General features: G+C 43.9%; 1 protein-coding gene across 1 annotated transcript in view; it reads right to left on the bottom strand.

Annotated features, from left to right (window-relative positions):
* Nucleotides 1-8,585, bottom strand: part of LOC310786631 (B-cell receptor CD22) — a gene marked incomplete at both ends in the record, with an annotated part of 32,041 nt that extends 23,456 nt beyond the window's left edge. Inside the window, 8 exon segments of the mRNA XM_083647870.1 lie at nucleotides 123-269; nucleotides 2,022-2,144; nucleotides 3,128-3,264; nucleotides 3,425-3,545; nucleotides 3,901-4,046; nucleotides 4,338-4,449; nucleotides 6,881-6,979; nucleotides 8,537-8,585. Coding sequence (XP_083503996.1) covers nucleotides 123-269; nucleotides 2,022-2,144; nucleotides 3,128-3,264; nucleotides 3,425-3,545; nucleotides 3,901-4,046; nucleotides 4,338-4,449; nucleotides 6,881-6,979; nucleotides 8,537-8,585 — 934 coding nt within the window.
* Between the last annotated feature and the right edge of the window lie 15,415 nt (nucleotides 8,586-24,000).

The following is a 24,000-nucleotide window of genomic DNA, read 5'->3' as shown; positions in this document are numbered from 1 at the left end:
AGTTAACTCATTCCTTGCCTGCTGTTTTTTTTTGTTTTTTTTGCAGGCCAGGCCAGGCCAGGCCACCGGGCATCTGTCCGAAGCGCCCGGTTATGCAGTCCGCACCTGGGTTGGAGACTTACATGTTATGTTGAGTAGGAGTGGGTTGGAGCGATCCGGCCCCAGGGAGTTTCGCGCTACACAGAAGTACTCGCCTCTGTCTGTGTATTTGAGATGGGACAGGAGGAGCTGGGGCCGAAAACTGTCTGGGATACTGCCACTCTCCATGTCTGGAACGCGTACGTACGTACGCACACACGTGCACGCACGCACGCACACACACGCACGCACGCACGCACGCACGCACGCACACACACACACACACACACACACACACACACACACACACACACACACACACACACACACACACAAATTACCAGAATGAATAATGAATTTAAGTCTGTGTGAGGACTGCCAACTGTGAAAAGATGAAAAGATCTAAATTATACACTGGGCACCAAAACATTGCTTTCTTCTCACAAAGGGCCTATACAAAGCTACCAAAATTCAATAAAGTTGATGAACTGTTGATAAGTCTCTATTGTATTAGCAAACTCTAGGAAGTCAAGTATCCTGATCTGATTCAATCATTCATTAATACGCCTGGAGTGAGTTTAGTTTATTTAAAGATCCCCATTAGAAGCACGCGGAAGTACCTCTAGTCTTCCTGGGGTCCTGAACATAGAAAATACAATCATACAAAAAGGTACAGTCAATGTACCAACAGTGAGAAGGGGCTGGTTTCCATCAAAGACATATACATGCAGTAGATGGTCATTTTGCATCCTTTGATCTACTGAAGAGGAAGTTTGAGTTGCGCGGCACGAAATGGCTCAGATTCCTCCAAATCAGATCAGATTCCTCCAAATCAGAAATTATGTTGGATCCAAGATTTGCACCTTTGAAGCGCTCCCAAACGATCATGCTTTTTTCAATGTATTGCTGAGCCCTCCTCACTCCAAGCATCTTATCTCTAGATTTGTATGTCTGTTTGATAACTGCAACACGGCCTCTACTGAGGGGATTAGAGAAGCATGGCAGGTGGAACTTGGTGTCGATTTATCTGACATTATATGGGAAAGGAGTCTGTAGTACAACTCTGCTCAGTTAATAACAGACATCAGCTGATCCAATTTAAAGTCGCTCACCATCTTCACTACTCCAAACATAAACTACACAAGGGCTTCCCTTCTGTCTCGCCACTGTGTGACAGGTGTCAGGTGTCAGAGGGCACACTTTCTCATGCCTTCTGGTTCTGCCCTTCACTAATGGGATTCTGGGGCAAAATATTTGATTTGTACTCTAAGGCCTACAAAATAACCCTACAATCGGAGGCAGAACTCAGATCTTCGGCTGCTTGGAGTCCTCTCTGAACTTCCCTACAGCTGTGCAACAATCTCTGACACTGGGGACAACTGTCGCCAAAAGACTCATCCTGAAGGAATGGAAGTCCTCCTCTTCACCTTCTTTCAGGTGTGGCTGATGGACATGATCTCTGTTATACAGATGGAGAGACTCAGGTGAGGTCCCTGAGAACCGACTCGCTTAAAAGTTTCTCAACTATCTGGGACCCATTTTTGGCCTACTTTGATGAGGTTAAGAATGACAAGTGACTGAGGTTAGGGCGGGGTGACGGATGGCTCCTCCGGCTGGTGTCTCATGGACCCCTTATGTAGGATCCCATGCACATTATCTCTTACAAACACATAAGCACCTTATGTTGCTGATAGCACCATGTTGTAATGTTCAATGCCGATGATGTATGTGTTTTTTTCTCTCTCTCTCTCTTTCTTTTGTTCCTTTCCTGTGTCTGAGCTTGTTTGTCTTGTTCGTATATTGTTCTATAAATGTTTTTAATAAAATATTAAAAAAATATATTAATAATTCATCATCATAAAGACGAATAAAGTACACGTTAATCTGTCAATACAGTATATACGGTCAGCATATTGATACACAGAAAACATGGAGTCCCGCACCTTTGAACCAAGCAAAGCTCTCTACAGGTGGAGCTGCATCACTACTGCAGGTCAGAGTGACCGACTCCCCCTCTGTCACCTCTCCTAGCGGGGAAACCGCTATGGTGGTGGAGCGAGGACCATCTGGACGGGGGAGAAAGGGAGAAGAAAGAGAGGGGAGGGGGGAGAGTAGAGGACAAGTTGAAAGAGGAGAGGAGATGATTCAATGGTTGGATGTAGAAATTGGGCAAATCAAATTGTAACTACAGTATACACTGCACACACACAACTCTGTATGAAAAACACTTCATTTTGATCAGAGCTACTAGCAGGCTTATACAGTCCCTGATTCATTTTGCTGAGACACTGCACTGTTAAAGGATCAGACACAATGCTTTTGAATATATCTGAAAATGTCCTAGTTGGGAAAAACAACATTCAAGTCTGATGATGGAGTTGGAGAGTCAGGGAACATTTTGCTGCCGAAGTTTCCAACTTATGAGTCAACGATAACCTTTAACCTCCTGATGGCGGAAAAAACTGAATAATGCACTCATTCATTTAAAATCTACTTTGTCAGACATCTGATATGCGTTCTCTTTTGCTCATTATTCCCTGGTCAAGAAACTAGTGAGTGTCAAGTGCTTTTCAAAAGCAAGAGCCAGCCAAATCCACATAGTTTGTTTATTGTTTGTCTTTTGTTTTATTTTCAAACCAAAAACATGAATGCAATATTGTTTGAAGTGCCAGACGTCGGACCTTCCCATCCACATGTGAATGCACCAGGATATCCTACTGCTATAATTGGAGGGCCATATGTGTGTATGTATGTCCGTATGTATGTCCGTCCTTCTGTATGTCCGGAGTTGGAAGGCGCACCTTTGCTCCGATCGCCTCCAATCTCATCTGATTGAGTTCAACCTTGGGAAGTGCGCTGCTGGGAACACGATGGAGTTTGGTCACACCCAAAAAAAGTGTGCCCATGGTGAAATGAGTACGTGAAGCGTGCACTAATGTAATTTGTGAAAATGTTGTGTTTTGTTTGGCTTATTTGGATGATTGGTTGGTTAGTTGGTTGATTGATTGATTGATTGATTGATTGATTGATTGATTGATTGATTACTCACATCCCAGAGCCAGGGACAGGGGTGGGGACTGTACATTCTGTGGTGGGATTGGTCGGCAAGCATAGGCTCCGGTATGCTGTTGGTCAAAGTGGTTGACAATCATCCATTTCTCATAGGAGCCGAGGTTCAGTCCGTTCCTGTGTGCAAAACATCATACTATGGCATCTAGAAGTGTCCTTTCATTTTAACTCTCTTAACAGCTCCAAGTACAAACAGTGGGGAAGCCCACAATACATACACATAGTTGTACACACATAATATACATGCATGCATACACACACATACACACTCACACACCTGTACAATGTAAGGCTCCTTCCTGGAGCAGCACATCCGCTGGCCTGACAGCCTAGAAACACAGTCTCTCCAAAGGCAAACATGTTGGCTGGCCTCGCTGGATGCACTAGGACCTTGAGGTCTGAACACACGCACACACGCACGCACACACACACACACACACACACACACACACACACACACACACACACACACACACACACACACACACACACACACACACACACACACACACACACACACACACACACACACACACACACACACACACACACACACACAATTGCCAGGACTGTGCATGAACATATCTAAATTATATAAACAAGTGCGGGGTGAATACCTCAATGGGATGTTGTAATGTCACAGTACATGCTTTTTCAGAGAATGTCACCAGTTTCACAGGAAAGCATGTTAGCACATGCTTTATAAATACTGTTTCACGTGCCTCAAGGTTCATCCCACTGGACCTACTGTACCTGTGACGGCCAGAGAGACGGTGTCAGGTGAGGTCCATCTCCCCTGGGGCTGGTCTGTCTCAAACCTGAAGTGGTACTGGCCCGCATCACTCAGCCTAACACCCCTAATCTGGACTGAACAGCTGGAGTAGCTGACCCCGATGTAGCTGGAATCCAGGATTGACTTGTTATACATCCATTCACAAATCCATTCATTAAGTTGTGTTCTGTTAATTTGTGCATACTTTGATTCTCTGGTGATTCATTCTTTCACTCCTTCACATTCTTGAACTATCACAATGGTGTTGATTCATTCGCCATTACATAGTGTGTGTGTGTGTGTGTGTGTGTGTGTGTGTGTGTGTGTGTGTGTGTGTGTGTGCGTGCGTGCGTGCGTGCGTGCGCGTGCGTGTATGTGTGTGTGTGTGTGTGCACGCGTGTGTGCGTGTGTTTCTCACCGTGTGCGTCCACGGTAGGACGGGCTGATCAGGTCTGGGTCAGAGTGGTAGGTAAACTCCCTGCGACCCTCTGCAGACACACGGAACCACATGACCCGCCTCACTGTGTGGCCTGTAAAAATAAATAAAAAAGAGTCAATTCAAAAGCACAAGACTAGTGCAAATAAAGCCCAATTTATGCTTTGTCTGCCGACACTTTTGAAACGGCCGCCGACAGAAATGATGACTTGAGTCGACACTTTCAAGTGTCGGCGAGCAGTGTCTGCTACCTGGTGAAATGTCTAGTGTCGCTGACTACTAGGGGTGTGCCACCTTAGGCACCTCACGATTCGATTTGATTACGATTAAGGGTGCTATGATTCGATTATTAAACGATTATTACGATTATTACGATTAATCACGATTTTCGATGCATCTTTTTCACCAAACAGGATTTTTTTTAAGCAAGGTATATTTGTCAGTATCCATTAATTAAAGTAAGCAAACAAATGTACCTCCATTATCTTCAGTTGCGACTGAAGTCCACGCATCACATGTTACAGCCACCCTGCATGCTTTCTTCAGTGATTCCAGTTTCCAGTACTTCGGTTTTGGTCTTGTTTTACAGTTAAGGAACTGCTTTCCGGGCGAAATACCGTATTTTTCGCAAATAAAGCAAAAAAAAAAAATGCAAAAAAAAATGCAAAAAAATAAATAATCGATAATCGAACATTGTGAATCGATTTTAATCGTCACGTGACTCATCGCGATGCATCTAAAAAACGATTAATCGGCACACCCCTACTGACTACGTCACGATGTGTCGCGCAAGTCTGATTGGCTATATAGACGGCACGCGCTTAACTTCCTTGTTTTGGTTTTCACTCGATTGAAATGAATGAACGTGTCCCCGCTATTTTTATCAGCCTGTCCTTGATGTATGACTTCGTGAAAATCACAAAGAACATTGTGACCAATTTCCCAGAGAGAGAGGAGGTGAGTTGTGTGTCGTTTATATGCGGCTGCAGCCAAGTACGTTATATCTTGCCTCCGAGTTGGTTTCACTGTGCGTTCCCTCTCTTCTCTTGGCTGTCTGCAGCTGCTTATAGCGTTCGAGTGTCACGTGACCGTTGAACCGAGGCGAACATTCACTGAATTATAAATGCAACACCATGAGCGACACTTTCTTTTTCGTCTGCGACCATGTCCTGAGCGACACTTTCTAATAAGTATAAATTAAGCTTTAGATGGACAAACAGACAGAATGAAGGAATAGACCTTATTCGCGAACCCTGGACGGCACCATATTGTTGACATACCGTCCTGCACGCACAGCGCTGCAGCAGCTGACAACTAGTAACAGCCTTATTGTCATTTCTGTTCCATTACAATAGTGATAAAAACCCCAAAGTTGTTGTTTGTATGCTGCCATTAATGACTGTAATAATAAACAAAAGAAAACGAGGTGAACAGACTTTGCTGTGAGGAGCTGCCAGAAAGTTTCACCTCTCTCTCCCAACTATCCAGACATCTCCTGTGTGCTGACGTATCCTCAGTCTCGCTCCCTTCACATCTGTGGACGGTATAGATAAAAACAAACCACGGGGACTTTATTGCTGTCATTACTACAGCCATGTATAACGCAGGTCACCATCCGAACACAACAGGAACGATACAGGTAAGGTTAACGGCGGCTAGCTTCCTATAAACACAAATCTTACATAGGCTGTCACTTGAGAGCTGCAGCTCTATGTCAACAACATGGCGTCGGTGGGCGTGCCCGTACGTGAGTTACGTCAATCGAATAAGGTCTATTAGGGGAGGAAGAAAAAGAAGATGATGAAGATGATGATGCAAATCAACAAAAGCGATGAAAAAAAAACCAACAGTATCAAGCATCTCAGAGTCTAGGATCATTCCTGCAATTGAATAAGTTGGTTTCTACCTTAGCTGCTTGCGTGCTTGGAAATGTGTATCTACAGCATTTGAAACTATGTTGTAAGCAAACATAACATAATTTTGGTAATAATATCAGGTATTACATGAGTTTCACTTTCTCAGCATGAGCCAAAATCTCAGTTCTCAGTCTCTATCCGTGTCGCTCAACTAGAGACTAGAGAGAACTTTCTCCCAGCTTTCCTTGTTAAATCTGGTTGGAAATGACTTGAGAGTTAAAAACAAACAAACTGTGTCGCAGAACCAATCCAGAGTCTTTAAGGCAGTCCTTCGTGCAGAAGGGGCAATATGCAGAAGTCTTGTGCTTGTAAATCAAATAAGAATAAGAATCGAATAACGTAACGTTGCTCGGGACATTCATTTCCAATGTTTTAAAAAGCTCTCTCTGTGTTACGAAGTGATTCTCTGTATCTCCAGTTTGTTTCACTATGGAGGATAATGCAGGGAGAGCGTCATTTCCCGTAACTTAACAAAGGGCCGTAGGTTTGTTAGCGGGCGATTTTTGACAAAGAGTTCCCAGACGATTGGTAGTGTCTGGGGGCCGAGCTCCATCTCAGAAGTAACAAGACGTTGCAACAGAAAAACTGAAAGATACATTGGCAGAATACCTGATGGGTAGTCATAACGGCAGGGCAGAGTGAGCGTTGTTCCTGCCCACACACAGATCTCCCTCCTAGAAAATGACACACTCCACCTGCTCTGGCTACCTGCAGGGACACCCCCCCACACCCACACCCACACACACACACACACACACACACACACACACACACACACACACACACACACACACCCACACACACACACACACACACACCCACACCCACACCCACACCCACACACACACACACCCACACACCCACACCCACACCCACACACACACACACACACACACACACCCACAGCCACACACACCCCACACACACACACACACACACACACACACACACACACACACACACACACACACACACCACACACACACCCACACCACACACACACACACACACACACACACACACACACACACACACACACACACACACACCACACACACACACACACACACACACACACACACACACACACACACACACACACACACACACACCACACACACACACACACACACACACACCACACACACCACACACACACACACACACTCACACACACACACACACACACACACACACACACACACACACAGCCACACACACCCCACACACACACACACACACACACACACACACACACACACACACACACACACACACACACACACACACACACACACACACACACACACACACCACACACACCACACACACCACACACACACACACACATTGAGATGTACATGTATGGAACAAATACAGAGGCACGCTCAGTTACAGTTAGTAACGTGCACACATACACAAAAAGCACATCGCTGTCAGGCCCACCGAAAAACATGACACGCATGCAAAGCACCCAAGGCCTTCCAACAGCATCTCTCTACTGTACTGTACACACAGCTGTCTTTCCACACTGATGCTTTCCACCATCTGCTCCAGTGTTTACTAAAGACTGGCTCCAGAGCCAACGGTTGGGTTCGGGAAGATCAAAACAGATCACCCAAATGTCTAAATAAACTAGCATCCCAAAGCTACTGGCCCAAAGTCCCGAAATATAAGATATGTTCGAGTTATGGAATCAATTATTGGAGACTCAGCGGCCTGAAAGAAGGGCACATTTTGGCAGGCGAAGAAGAAGAAGAAGAAAAGTGATTGGGTCAGTGTGCAGATCCTCGGAGAAGACGTTGTAAAGCCACAGATCCACTCAGCTCAGCGAGTGACACATACACAATGGAGCCCTGATGATGAGGCTTGATGGTGTCAGCCTGTGCTACAGTAAGTGCCTGCCTGGCTGACTACACAGCACAAAAGACAATCAATACTTCCTGTATAAATAACCTGAGCGTAAAGGAAGGGCACCTGGCTGCCCAACCTTAGATGTATATAATGCATCCTGTAGGTCAATGATTCATTTCTCTGTCCAACTGTTGTCACTTGTCATGTGTGACACCTTTTGTTGATGTGAGCAGTGTGTGTACGCAAGACAAATATCTGACAATAAAACAGCCAGCCATCTCATCTCTCACCTCTCCTTGTGTGCAAAGAAACACCGCAGTAATAAAAAAAGGATACAATCGTTCGATTGAAAATTGCACATCAAGGTGACTAAAGTTATAATATATTATTTAGTAAGGTGTTTTTCTTTACCTGGTAAAGCTGTTAGGATGGTGCCCAGAACTAACGCACCTGCAAACATCTCCGCTGACACAAGCTCTGTAATGTCACCGGAGAGAAAGAGAGGTGGAGAGAAAAACAAAAGGCGGGGGAGAAAGACAGAGAGAGAGAGAGGGGGGGGTGAACACAATTTAACCTGCAAAACAACATCCAACTGGTGAAAATACAAATGCACTCACCTGTTATAGTATCTTCATTCACCTCGGTCAGTCAAATAGAGAGGGGCATCTGAGACGCACGCGTGTGGTGTGGAGGGAGGTGTTTTTTTTGAGAGAGGTGAGAGTTGCATGGTGGTCAGAATCGAGTAGCAAGAGGTGGGAGGAGGAGGGAGGAGGAAGATGAGGAAGTAGATGTAGTTGGAGGAGGAGGGAGGAGGAAGATGAGGAAGTAGATGTTGTTGTTTTTTTTCTTCTTCAGTAGTTGCAACTGCCCACCATGTGCTATCTTCTGAAAGAAAACATTGTATTGTTGCTATTTTCACCCCCATCACTCTTTCCACTTCTCCTCCTGTAGCTCACTTTGTTTTTAATTATAAAACGGCTCTCTCAAATCAAGCAATCTGATTGGTTCACAGCCATTGTATAAATCCAGTAACCGAGTCCAATAACCCATGGCCATGGGTTATTGGTTGCCATGGCAACTCTCTTACTAAAAGCCTTTGGTTACCTCAAAAAAAACAAATGGCGGAGACAGCTGTCAGATCCTTGTGAATCGATCTTCGCTTATAACTTTACTAATACTTCGCAGAAAATTATGTTTTGTACAAGAATAAATGCGGGCTAATGTCTTCTTTGCAAAAAAAAGGCTGTTAACCCTGCATTTAACCCCGTAACGTTAGTTGGTGTCGGGCTTTGCAGAAAGCACTCAGCTTCTCAGCAAGCGCTGAGAATGCAGCGCTGCGCTCGAGCTGCCTGTCGGCTCTCCAGAAAGCTCTCAGCTTCTCAGCAAGCGCCAGGATTGGCCAATGTCAACTTCAGTCTCCAGAACGATCCAATCAAATCACCTGCACGTTCTTGCGGTCCCACCTTACAGTAGTGTTTCAACTGACTCTATCAGAATACCATGCCAGTCGGACTTATAGTATTATTATTATTATATTATTATACTTGGAAACCGTTTTATAAAAGCAATATAGCACTCGAGCTGCGTGGTGTTGTGGAATATATCCCGCTGATAAGCTGTTATCCCACGAGGCCGCAGGCCGAGTGGGATAACAGCTTATCAGCGGGATATATTCGCCACAACACACTTGCTCTCATGCTATATTGCTTAAATATCACCTCGGTCAGTGAGCTGTGGTGACTGCTTTGCTACTTTGACTTACTGTGACAGTGGCATTTGACTTTCACTAGCAATTGAAAGTAAGTAATAGTACGTAGATGTAATTCATCAGTAATCTGCAGACTTATTGCACAGTGAGAGATGGAAGGACAAGGATGGGAACATTTTCCATTTTGAAAGGAGCTAAAGTGCAAATATTGTAGGCCATATTCAAATATCATCTTCCTATTTTCTGTATGACATCAAGCAGATTTAGATACTAGAATCATTCATGGTCATCATTGTGAGTCTCATGTCTCATCTACAGTACTACTGTACCACCACAGCTACAGTCAGGTTCAAGACATTGAGTCAGAAAAACAACCTTTACTCATGCTTTTGTGTTTTTATTATTACTTTATTAATGTGGGCATATGTATGTATGTATATGTATGTACTGTATGTATGTATGTACTATGTATGTATGTATGTATGTATGTATGTATGTATGTATATGTACTGTATGTATGTATGTATGTATGTACAGTGTATGTATGTATGTATGTATGTATATATGTATGTATGTATATGTATATGTATGTACATGTATGTGTGTATGTATGTATGTACAGTACAGTATGTATGTATCTATGTATGTACTGTATGTATGTATGTATGTATGCATGTATGTATGTATGTATGTATGTATGTATGTATATTTTATTTATTTAGTTACAGTAGTTAATTCGTTAGTTAGTTAGTTACATAGTTAGTTAATGTCAAATTATTATCTAGGCTGATGCAATCCTTACACTGGTGTCTAAAATGATCAACGACACAGACCACAATGAATCAAGCCCCCCTTATCCTGCAGTAGAGAACAAGCAAAGGGCACTTGAATGTACATCAAGCCAAACAGACCTGACCTCCACTCAGTGATCTTATCCATGGATCTCTAAATGAGAGCCAGATATAAGCCTTTGTCATGACGGGTGTAACAATATGACATCTCACAATATGGTACAATATGGTACGCTACCAAAATATAACGGGATATAGTATTTCATGGTATTGATTCCCCCCCTTTTAATTAAACCTACTATGGCTTATTGAAAAAACAAACAAACAAGTATTTTTGCTTTGAAGAAAAAATATTGCTTTATTGAACTGAAATTGAAACTAATAGAATGTTTACACAAGGGTCCTCCATTTTGAACTTATTTGCAGTGGTGCCTTGCATAGTGTACAAAATATCGTGGGCACGGTATTAGGAAGTCTTACCGTACAGTATGATGCGGTATGGTTGCTTGATATCGCGGTCACAGCATCTCAGCGTTATCATTATCCCCTTACCCTTCAGTCAGAAAGATGGCCCTTTCCTCTCACTTATACTCTGTAAAGAGTACTGACGATAGTGCAAAGCTTGTACAGGTGATTAAATAAATGATTATGAGACAGGGCCTGCATGATTAATTTGTGAAACGAAGGCCTGTTGACATATATTTATATGTAAGTCAAGCAGACACAGACTCAGCAGCCCAGATGTCCTCCTCTCATCCATGGGTCTAATTGAGAATAGCTGGCAGAGAAAACTACCCACAACCAGACGTGGTGAGGTTCGAGACCTCTCAGTCAACTGTGACCACTTAGCCTGATGAGCCTAAACGACTTTAACATCCCACCCCGCGACTACTTGGCCAATAGATGTCAGTTTAGCGTCACTACTTGGCCAATTGGCTACTTACCCCGGCTTTGACCCTGGGGTAATGATGATGTACAGTTTAACATTTCAGTCAATCTCTATTCACAGCCATCCAAGTTGGGGGGAAAGAAGGGAGTCATTTAGTCCAGGGCTTGGGAGATGATATCTCTATGTGCATCTGGAAGGAGATGATATCTCTATCTACATCTGGAAATGAACATTGACGTTTTACTTATTAGCCCACTGATCAGGGATGATTAGGAGAAAGGAAACACATAAGGGATCAGCGCTGGAGATAGGAAGCATCAATCGCTCCCTATATCCTGCCTGCTTTCTTAAATTAAGATTCAGTTTCCACAGGGCTCTTTTCGGCGGCTGTCCACATGACAACACGTTAGCAGTTGTGATAAGTATAATGTTAATACATCGTAGTTATGCATAATGTATAGACGGTTCCAACTCGACAACATAATAACATTCTAAATTTCCCGCAGCTTACTTCCTGTTGCAGGGTTTGCTAGTACAATAACTGATAGGACATAAGCCAGCTACTTCCAAACGTAGCAACACAGCAACAATTCTGCGAAAAAACCATTTATAGATTTTTAGGCAAGCAACAGTCATTTGGGTTCTGAAAAAGTTTGAGAAACCCTGATGTGCATAACACGTTTTTTTTTCTTATTTCTTTCTTCTAAACGCCACATCATTTCCAGCCGGGAAGTTTTGAGCACGAGTTTGAACTTCAATCATAATGAGAAGCAGAAATGGCCGTGGTTGGTAAAGTTACCTTCAAAATCTAATCAAAATCTGCAGGATGTGAGGTTAAATGAACAGTATATTCCAGCTCACAGTTTGGTGGGTTGGATTATGGGTTGGGACCCAAAATGGGTCACAGGCCTGCTTCTAGTGGGTCTCTCCACATGACACGAACGCTAGTATGATTTAATGATCCTGGATCCCAGAAAAAAGAAAAAGTTTAAGAACTTACACTCTCCATACATACAATATTTCCCCCCAAACACTGTGTGCATTATTCTGAGTGAGGAGAGTGGTGGGGTTTGAGCTTAACCTGTAACCACAGAATGACTTCAAAAGGATCACGGCACGCTAATAGGTCAAAGCCTGATGTAATCTTAATAGAAAACAGACGAGAATAAACGAATGAAGAGAAACAGATGGATGGCGCTAGATTAAGTGTGACTGACCACAAACAGAGAGAGAGAGACAGACGGAGAGAATGAGAGAAAGTTATGAGAGGAAGGCAAGAGAGCAAAAGAGACACACAAAGATACTGTGTAAGGATGTTAAGGAGAGGGAGAGCTAGGGACCCGGAGCAAAAATATACTGTAAGTAAAGGTATTAAGGAGAGGGAGAGTTAGGGACCGGAGCAAAAATACTGTATAAGAAGAAGACAGCGAGAAAGAAAGAAGGTGAGATGAGCTGAAGCAAGAGAGGCAGAGATCAGGGGAAAAAAGGTATATGAGAGAGAAAGTTGTAAAGATATACAACTATACACATGTACACATATACACATAACTATACACATATACAATGTACACATATATGTACTATGCAACTTTTTTAGGGCCCTTCAAATGTAAACAAAGGTTTTCTTTTTTACATCTATTCTTGAAGAATAGGACTTCTAGATGGACAATGTGCTCTTTTAATTGTTATTATGGCACCATAACTCAAAACACAAGCCTGATTTGCTCCAATGTTTACAAACAATACAAACGTAAACAAAACATTTATGGTTTTCAAGTACATCTACTGTAAAACCATTTTTTAGCTCTCACATTACACTGATATTCCTTGTATCGAGAGCTCTGTCAGAGCTAAAAGATACTTTAAAATGAAGAAGTAGTTTGTTTACATTTGAAGGGCCCAAAAAAGTTGCAAAATATACCTAGAGAGAAGAGCGTAGAGAGAAAATAAGAAATTGGTGGGGGTTAAGAGAAAGGTATTAAAGAAACTGAGTACAGTTAGGTATGCAAGGGGAAGAGAAGGAGAGAGAAAGAGAGAGAGGGGGGAGAGGAGAAATGGAAAAAAGTGGGTGAGGGAGGGTGGGAGGGAGGGGGAAACGTACGACGACGTCTCCAACCCTTAGGGTAGGGAAGGTATCCATCCATTGACCGCAGCCTGCAGGCCAGATGAAGTGTGACCGTCTGGTGGTCAGACTGGACCTGAAGATTTTCCGCTGTTGCAAAACACTTCCTGCCTGCTGTTTTCATGTAATCCGAGCGCTCACAGTTTGCTCCCCTGCTAAACTTTAAGTTGTACAATATGTTAGTTATATGTTATTCTTATGCCCGCAGATTAGAGTCCCGGCTCTTCCCAGCGTTGGCAGCATTCCACATTAACAAATAATGATTGGACTGTCCAACACATGTTAGTCTTTAAACTGAGTGATATTCTCTGTGGGGGGAAGGTCTGGGCAAGAATGATGATGATCAGAACTGCAATCATATCTGACAATGTGATATGTTGTTTTTTAGGAGCTACAAATGACGACTTGAGGAATGGGATTTTTGCCCAGACAGTCACTGGAAGTAGCAGAGAGTTAACTAAAGAAAATACAGAGAAACAAAGATGTTTGTCCTGTGGTGAGATGAAGCGAGTTTCTCCTCTGCTGAATTTCTGAGGCAGGCTTATCTGTCCTAAAACTGATCGTCACATCACATCAATGAAACGCGCCGTATATAGACATTTAGACACTTGACGTTCACAAATCAGCCAAACCAAACACTTCGTGATTTTTTTTAAACTCCTAAATCTTTGAAACCTATCGGAGGACTATTAAATTTACCCTGGCTTCACTCATTCCTGTCCCATTCACAAACTCTGCTGGGTTGGGTTTCTGCTCCTTGTCTGCCAGAGACCTGTCTGTGGCTGCTGTGGTATTCCACGGTGAATGAGTCATGTCTGGTGGTTATTATGGCCAGGCGTTTGGCTCCCCCCATCTCTCACCCCGTCTAGTGGCAGGAGACAAAATTACATTTTTTTTTTTTTTTGCCTTGTCCAAGCAAGATGACTGAGATCAGATTCCTATCTAACCAGGCTAGTTGACTTAAGTGCACATTCTCAGTGGAGTAACAACACATTCTTGTTTTAACTTAATTCTAAATTCATTAATAACACACACCGGTTTTGACAGTTATGGATGGACACATTTATTTAACCATTGAAGCTGAAGAACATGCTCTTATTTAACTGCACTAATTGACTACTTAACTAGACTGACTGAATAAACATAAATTCATGTTTAATCAGGCTAATTGACAACAAAACAAGTTTTCTCACTAAGTATAATTCGTATTTAGCCATGCACAAGGGCCCACAGACACTAAGTGGTGCGGGAGAGGAGAACGCTCCTTGTTCATGTCTTCTGTCCAGATTTTCCCAGCTGGTCTTTATCTCAGCCTACAGTGGCACACACACACTTTCTACTGAGTGCCAATTGAGTTCTCTCTCCCGCCCCCTTCTCTCTCTCTCTCACACACACACACACACACACACACACACACACACACACACACACACACACACACACACACACACACACACACACACACACACACTCTCTCTCTCTCTCTTTCTATTTCTTTCTCACTTTATTTCTTGTGCTTTCAAATATGAGTAAAAGCCATTTCCTGGTCTTCGGATTGAGAGAGAACACATGTGCGTCTCCTGTGTGAGACTGTGGGTGTGGGTCTGCGCGACTTGCGAGTGTACTTGTGTGTGTGCCGTTGGTGAGTGAGTGTGCATGCAGTGTGTGTGTGTGTGTGTGTGTGTGTTGCCGTTGGTGGGTGAGTGAGTGTGCATGCAGTGTGTGTGTGTGTGTGTGTGCGCGCGCATTTGTACAGTATGTGTGTGCTCCTGTGATGGTTTTACCATGTGGAGAGTCCCCGTATGGGACTGAATGAAGACGGATATGAGGGATCTGTCAGGTCTGGGCTACTGTCGGAAAGCCTCCTTCTATTACGGCCTCTTCCTCCCCTGCTCTTCCTCTACATAATTCTTAAAAGAAAATAACACATGAACATTGTACAAAATAATTACGTTATATTTAATAAGTTAAAGGGTTATATTTACTGTTATTGCTTTAGGGGTGTCACGATACACTCAGTTCACGATACACGATATTGGGTTCACGATAACGATACGATATAAAAAAATAAATAATTTGCGATCGATTTGTAAGTTGGGGGGCATCCTCCACGTTAATTTGAGTAATTTCACCATTTTCATCCTCCGTGTCTGTAACGTCCCTCGTCTGTTCAAACAAAGCAATGAAAAGGAGAGCGAGCATGCAATCAGATGCAGATCAGTGCCACCATGTTCAGCTTATTTTTCTCACAATATGAGATTTCATCTCAACGATACATATTGTCACGTTTTGATATCGCGATATATCGTGGGACGATATATTGTGACATCCCTATATTGCTTATACAGTCTAAAATAGATTAACAACTACAGCCACTCATACCACACAATCGCCACAATAAAATGTCTGCATTGAATGAATGAAGTATTTATTGTCCATTAGGAAATTTGTTCTGTATACATCATCGGTGTACATCCATGAATCCACGGAAATGTAGAATATTAAAATTTCTGAATGAAGAAACATTGCATATCACAACGCTGGTTAATTAGGAAACCTTGCTGCCTTTCCCTGAAGAATTTTGATACCGGGACTGTACTCTTAGGTGGCGCTATGGCATCACACATGGAGAAGCTACAATTCCCAGGATTTTCAGCATACTAAGCAAGGAATCTGTCTGTATGTGTGTCCTTTGCATATCTCGAGAACCCTTCATCCAATACTTCACAGTTGGTGGGTGTATTGTTCAGTGTTGGGCAGTAGCGTGGCTACAAATAGCGAAGCTACTAGCTTACCTACATTTCTCAGTAGCGTGGTGGTAGCTTAACTACATTTCTCTGGGGATAGCTTCAATGTAGTGAAGCTATATTTTAATGTAGAGTAGCTGGTAGCTTAGCTCACTACATTTTCCAAGTAGCTTGCCCAACACTGCAAAATGTTTACATTAGTTGTGACTGTCCACAGTTGTCGAATGTCCATACTCACATGTTATTTGGAGGACATGTCATTTTGCTATTACTGTTACTGTTTGGATCAGGTCTTTATTCTTTTGCTACTGTGGTTTGAGTTGCAGTACAAGTGTAAAGCACGGGGTGTGTCTAGTAGCTGGTGGGATTGTGGAATACACTGGCACTCCAGAGATTAACGTCAATTAATGGGTTTATTGTCCAACACCCAGGTTAAACAGCATTCTTTAGATGAGCTTGCTTACATGAGGATGCGTGGTTGTGAATATAGTAATGTGTGGTAACAAGATACAAGATAAAATAACAAAATATTAGCAGAATGTACAAAATCCCCATATACGCTACAGGTAGACTGGCTACATGCTCATTAAGATAAAATTTACCAATTCAACATTTAAGATGGAGCATACAGAAATAATAATATGGAAATTAACTGCAATACCAGAAACTCCACAAAAAGGTGCTTCATCACAAGCAACATAATAGTGTCCATTGACTTTCCATTTAGCCCAGTAGGCCTACAGCCTGCTAGTCATTTACAATTATTAACTCAATGCCTTGCATTACAAAGTTGCACTCAACAGAAATGGCATGAAATATACAGTAGGCTATCCCCATCCCAATGCTCCCTACAAGAGCTGCTAGCATTAGCTCAACGATTAGCTTAACGATTAGCATTAGCTTGAGGGTAGGACCATATTCACCCAATTGGTGAACATTAGCTAAATTAGCTGACATCATTCGACAGTTTAATGATATAACTACTAAACCCAACATTAACAGGACACAAAATACAGTCCAACATGACTCACATGCTTATAGTAGTTCCGGAGCAGCGGATTGAGTGGCCCTGACCGCGTGACCACCTTCGACCCTTCCTGGAGGGCTGACCGTGGGTAGCTACTGGGACGTAAGTTGGGGCTTGGCCAGCCCCGGCTGGGTCACCTGGGCGAGGGTGTATGATGTTGCGAGACCCGAAACATCCTATGACCCCCGGGTACATCACTGAGGATACGTCCCAGTTATGCATCCATGCGATATTTTTTCTTTATTAGTTAGCCTGGCTTAGCCAGTGACTCATAGGAATAGACTACGTGACAACCAGGAAAGACTAGTGACTACTGGAGAGTCAGTTGACAGCCGGAACAGGGACGGCACCCGGGTAGCAGTATGGGTTAGCTCCCCAGCCTGCGTCTTCCGTGAGGAAGAAGCCCAACAACCCACGAGAATCCTTTTAGGAGGGCCATTCAAGCCGCAAGTGGAGACTGCAGTGCCACCAAGTACTGGTACTGCATGGTATCCACCAAGATACCATCACCTCGGAATGAGATGTTTGGAGCGGGGGAGTCTGGTGCAGCGCACAGGTCGTAGACCTGGTGAGACGAGGGAGGAGCCCGGCCGGGTGGCAACCCACAGAGCCCGGTCCCTCTACGTACCAGAGCCCTCCCCTTCCCCCGGTCCCGGCAGAGTAGTTCCGGAGCAGCGGATTGAGTGGCCCTGACCGCGTGACCACATTCAACCCTTCCTGGAGGGCTGACCATGGGTAGCTACTGGGACGTAAGTTGGGGCTTGGCCAGCCCCGGCTGGGTCACCTGGGCGAGGGTGTATGATGTTGCGAGACCCGAAACATCCTATGACCCCAGGGTACCCCAGTTATGCATCCATGCGATGTTTTTTCTTTATTTTATTTATAGACGCACACCAACGCTTCACAACAAGGGAGGGGGGAAAGTACTTGAGCAGCTAACAGGTGGCTTGATGCTGCGTGAGCAGATGGAGCAGACTGATTGATGCAAGGTGGCTCACTGCTACGGGGATGGAACATGGGCTCTGGAACAGACTAGATATGGCTCTGGATCTCCATGCTCTGGAACTAACCTCGCGTCACCAGGCTCTTCTCGGCGAGAAAGAGCCTGGCCTCCGTTCACAATTGATTTTGTCACCCTGCCTGGTTCCGGCCTAGAGCCCGCCCTAGACAGGAAGTAACGGATATAGGGGCGGCTTTAGCTCAGGAGGTAGAGCGGGTCGGCCAATGACGCAAGGGTTGGCGGTTCGATCCCTGCTCCCTCCCAGCTGCTGTCGTTGTGTCCCTGGGCAAGACACCTAACCCTCCTTGCTCCCGATGGTGTGTAGGCACCCTGCGTGGCAGCCTGCCGCCATCGGTGTATGAATGGGTGAATGTAGACTACCTACTGATTGTAAAGCGCTTTGGATAAAAGCGCTATATAAATGCAGGCCATTTACCATATAGCTCGTCAACTTTTACGTTAACTTGACAAGTAGACACAACGTATCAGAACAGCAAACAACAAAACAAAAGATGGACGTACCGAACAAAGTTTTTGAAGAAGTTATTGTAGAAACATTGCGGATTCACAATCTCACATCTTTTAAGCCAATACAGAAGCTTTGCATCAGACAATTAATCGAGGAAAGAGACGTCAAGCTAACGGCAACAAAGACGTTTTTTGGCGCACTTCCTTCCGGTGTTCATTCTGGTTCCGTGGTTTACGCCCCCATGACAAAAAGCGGGGTGAAAGGTGCCCAGACTACTCTGGAACAGACTAACCTCGCGTCACCGTTCACAAGTGATTTTGTCACCCTGCCTGGTTCCGGCCTAGAGCCCGCCCTAGACAGGAAGTAACAGTGGACATAGCTCGTTAACTTGACAATTAGACACAACGAATCAGAAAATAAAACGGCAAACAACAAAACAAAAGATGGATGTACCGAACAAAGTTTTTGAAGAAGTTCTTGCAGAAACATTGCGGATTCACAATCTCACATATTTTAAGCCATTACAGAAGCTTTACTTTTCAAACAAATGGCCATTTGATGGTTATAACGCTAGTTGTCTGTCCGCTGTTATCGATAATGGAGGATCGAGTACAACAGTTGAAGCATCTCTGCTGCCTGTGCTGGGAACGACATGGACCATAAGATTTCACATGGCGAGTACTCCATTGTCTTTAGCTCTCCAGAAACCTTCCTCAGCAGTTACTAGAAATGTGCTAACGCTACTATACAACTTGTGTTGTTCTTTTCAGGCTCTAGCTAACGTAACCTCGCGGCGTCAAGCTAACGGCAACAAAGACATTTTTTGGCGCACTTCCGGTGTTGCTTCCAGTTCCTTGGTTTACGCCCCATGACAAAAAGGTGCCCAGACGAAACAGACTAACGATGTTTGGGCAATGTCACATGGTCATGCAAGGGCTTCTGGGTAATGGAGTTTTAAAGGGCAACAGGGGCTTTTCTACAACAAGTTTGTATAAAGCCTATAGTTTATCCTGCAAATATTACATTACGTCATTTGGCAGACGCTTTTATCCAAAGCGACTTACAATATCACATTTTTGTCAGCAATAGAGCAATCAACTATGCAACACAGTCTATGACAACTACAACTTTTGAAGGAACAGTGGTACAAGTTTAGTTTAGGTTAGTAGTTTTTTTTTTTTTTTTTTTAAGAGAGAAAGAAGTTAGTTCAAGAAGGGCCCAGATGGAGCCTGAAAAGGTGTGTCTTTAGTCTTTTCCGAAAGTATGCCAGCGTCTCCAATATTGTTGTAATAGTATGTCTGTTATTTTTCTTGTTTATTATACTGTCTTTACAGTTTCATTGTCTGATTATTATTTTTTTGAATTCTGTTTTTGGAATATCGTGTAGGCTAAGTAAACTTCAATGTGATCCTCATTATAAATCTAGGAATAGGTTCCATTCAAAAAGTGTTTTGATATCTCCCAATACCATCTACACTAAGTAGGCTAATTTGTCCCCATGAATATCAGTGGGTAAACTGTAGGCCTATTGCAGATGTGCTGGAATTGCATTTTCTTGATCACTATACAATTGATTTGGCATGGGGGGGGGTAGCTTTGATGTACAGTAGCAAGCTACTTTTATTTTGGCATGTAGCCTGTAGCTTAGCTTGCTACATTTCTCTGGGGATAGCTTCAATGTAGTGAAGCCAGGGGCGGACTGGGATCATAATTCAGGCCAGGCATTAGATACCAAGCAGGCCAGGCCGATACAGGCTGACGCGCGTGAATAATTTGGGCCGTTTGAAGCCCAATTTGGGCTGTTTGAAGCCCAATCTGGGTCGTTTGAAGCCCGATTTGGGTCGTTTGAAGCCCAATTTGGGCCGTTTGAAGCCCAATTTGGGTCATTTGAAGCCAGATTTGGGCCGTTTGAAGCCCAATTTGGGCCGAGTCCAATGTTACAATGAGATGCACCCACTTTAACCCTGAAGTGTAATTATTACTTCAGACTAACTAATAAAGTAATAAAACCACTAGTAAACCAGTAGGCGGCGCCTGGCCTGCTGTTCAGTGAGTGGCCTGACTGCGGGCACCAAAAAAAAGATTTTTTTTTTTTTTTTTTTGCAGGCCAGGCCACCGGGCATTTGCCCGATGTGCCCGATTATGTAGTCCGCGCCTGAGTGAAGCTATATTTTAATGTAGATTAGCTGGTAGCTAAGCTTAGCTTACTACATTTTCCGAGTAGCTTGCCTAACACTGGTATTGTTGTGGACCCAAGGACGTGCTTGGGTTGTACTTTCAATATGATTAAACTTCGAATAAACAAGCAAACCAGCACTCTGTGCAGTGGGGCAAATGGGCACAGCATAGGTCAAAATATAGAACTCAACAGTCACGTAATGGTTCCATGAGGTCACGGTTTCAGAAGATACTTCCTCGTTCATATTTTCATATTAGGAAAAATCCTTATCTAAAGAGTTTTTTTTTTTTACCACGGGTGCAGCATGCGCAAGCGCGTTGTTTATTTTACTAGGCATCTTGCACGCTACATTTGCTCGATGCCTAGGCTCGCCCACAGCCTGAAGCTCTTTGAGCTGGCCCTGCAGCTCGCATACGCAGCTCGACCGCTATGCGGGCTCACCTGCTCTTATGATATCACTGATAACATCACAATGCAATGCCACGACTGAGCCCGCCTTGCAGCTCGACTGCTGTGTGGACTTACATGCTCTTATGACATCACTGATGAATGACATCACTGATGCTGTTACAACTTCGCATCTTATGACATCACTGATGACATCATCAGTGATTTATGACATCACTGATGACATCATCAGTGGGACAAAAATTGAAACAGAGAACCAGCAGTCTGAGCAGCGCCATTACACTATTAGCTCAATGGCTAATGTAGTTTTTATTAGAATTGGTGTGAATTGGATGCTACTGAAATGAATGCTCTGTTTGTCTGTGTAGAATTTCTGATGTATGGCCATGCAACTTCCTAGAGTGCTGATCTACAATTGATAGGGGCTGGACACCAGGTATAGGCCTATAGATATGGACGTAGCTACGGTGACGTCACCCATTGGTTTTTGGACTTGCGTTTTGAACACTGACCTAAATAATATGGACAAAGACATCCACTATTTTCTGGACTCGTGTTTTGCACCAGTGTTGTCTGTCGCCATCTTGGGGCCCTTGCACAGCTCACGTGAGATGGGCATCTCCCAGAGCCGCAACTCTGCCTGCAATTGGTCCGTGACAGGCAACCTGTCAATCACCCCTTTTTCTATCGTCTATTTTACTCCAAACGGGCGAGTCTTGTTAAAATTGGCTATGTGGATCATAGATATATTGTAGCGTTCCAGGTAATCCAGGTATTACCTGTAATGTGATGTGCAATATAAGTGTCTAGATTGCAGCTAGGAACTAATGTGTGTGGGTGTGTTCCTAGGGGAAACGGGGTATATAGGACCAGCGGCCGGGGTGCCGGATGTCAGTCAAGCTATGGAGTGAGCGAGACCGGTTGCTGTGTGTAGAGCTAGCTGTGTGAAGCTAGCTGCTAGGAGCTGATCGAGCCTGTGAATAAAGACCCTGTACCAACTACAACTCTCCGTTCCTTGGCGTATCACCGATACGTTACATTGGTGTCAGAAGTGGGATAATGTGAGTAAGAAAAAAGGTTTAAATGAAGGTAATGGAAAAAGAATGATGTAAATGTTGGGGTTATTGTCGAACTGAAATGATATGTGGGTTGAATTTAAATGAATGGGGAAAGAGGAAAGAAATGATGTCAATGTGATGGGTTTGAGTTAAATTGAAAATGAGTGTAAAGGAAAGAGGGAAAACGTAAATGGGTTATTGAGTTGAATGTAAATGTGTGTAAAAAAAGAAAAGGGCTATTGGAATGGGAAAAGAGGAAGGAATGAAAAGAAATGCAAATGGTGGTGGTGGAACGAAAATTGAGAAGTGTGCTGAAAAAATAAGAGCCTATTTGGGGAAATGCGAAAAATGTAGTGTTGTTGTGTTTTGGTACAGGGGGATATGTGTGGGTTGTGGGTGTCAATGTGGGCATTGACTAATGTTGGGTGAGGAGTATGTAGCGTTCCAGGTAATCCAGGTATTACCTGTAATGTGATGTGCAATATAAGTGTCTAGATTGCAGCTAGGAACTAATGTGTGTGGGTGTGTTCCTAGGGGAAACGGGGTATATAGGACCAGCGGCCGGGGTGCCGGATGTCAGTCAAGCTATGGAGTGAGCGAGACCGGTTGCTGTGTGTAGAGCTAGCTGTGTGAAGCTAGCTGCTAGGAGCTGATCGAGCCTGTGAATAAAGACCCTGTACCAACTACAACTCTCCGTTCCTTGGCGTATCACCGATACGTTACAATATATAAAGGCTAGATGGCTTAAGGCGGAGTCACCAGCGTCGTTGAACGGCCGCCATCTTGCTACAGTATGCTTTCTGGTACGTTCTGTTGGAGGGTGAGTGACCTGCACAGACAAAAATACTCATAACTCGCTGAAATCTTGACGGATTTACAAACGGTTTGGTTTATTACAAGCATATTCCGTTCCCGATCTACGGCCAAAAAAAAAGTGGATGGTGGTGTCTGTGGTTGGCGGCGGTGTCTGTCACGATTGTGATGTCATCAGTGATGTCACTTGAGCAATTGTGATGTCATCACTGATGTCATCACTGATGTCACTCGAGCAATTATGATGTCATCAGTTATGTAAATTCTTCTTCTTCTGTGGTGTTTTATGGCAGTTGGCATCCTTTACATCACTGTCTTAAGGTCTCATTATGCTTTCCGCCTCAGCGAGGAACGCGAGTGTCCGCGCGGAAAAGTGACGTCAAATCAGCAGACACGCCCCTCCGCAAGGCTCCGTGCGGACGGTTTTCGACCGGCCGTGCGCACGCCGAATTTTGTAACTACGCGGACGCGGACGGGCAGACAAAGTGGAGTTTTCAAGACCCGTGCTCAATTCCGCCTGCAGAAACCCACACAGAGTATACAAGCTCCACACGTTTCCTCGTCGGATTCCGTGTCTCTCATTTCCGTGCGGCCGGCCAAAGTGTCAAGCATAATCCAGGCTTTACAGGTAGCATTCAGCAGCGGAAGCCATCGTCTGGTTCCT

Source organism: Poromitra crassiceps, assembly GCF_964638095.1.
Source record: "Poromitra crassiceps genome assembly, chromosome: 1".
NCBI lineage: Eukaryota > Metazoa > Chordata > Actinopteri > Beryciformes > Melamphaidae > Poromitra > Poromitra crassiceps.
Note: the sequence above shows the minus strand (reverse complement) of the source record. Positions and strands in the feature narration are given on the sequence as shown.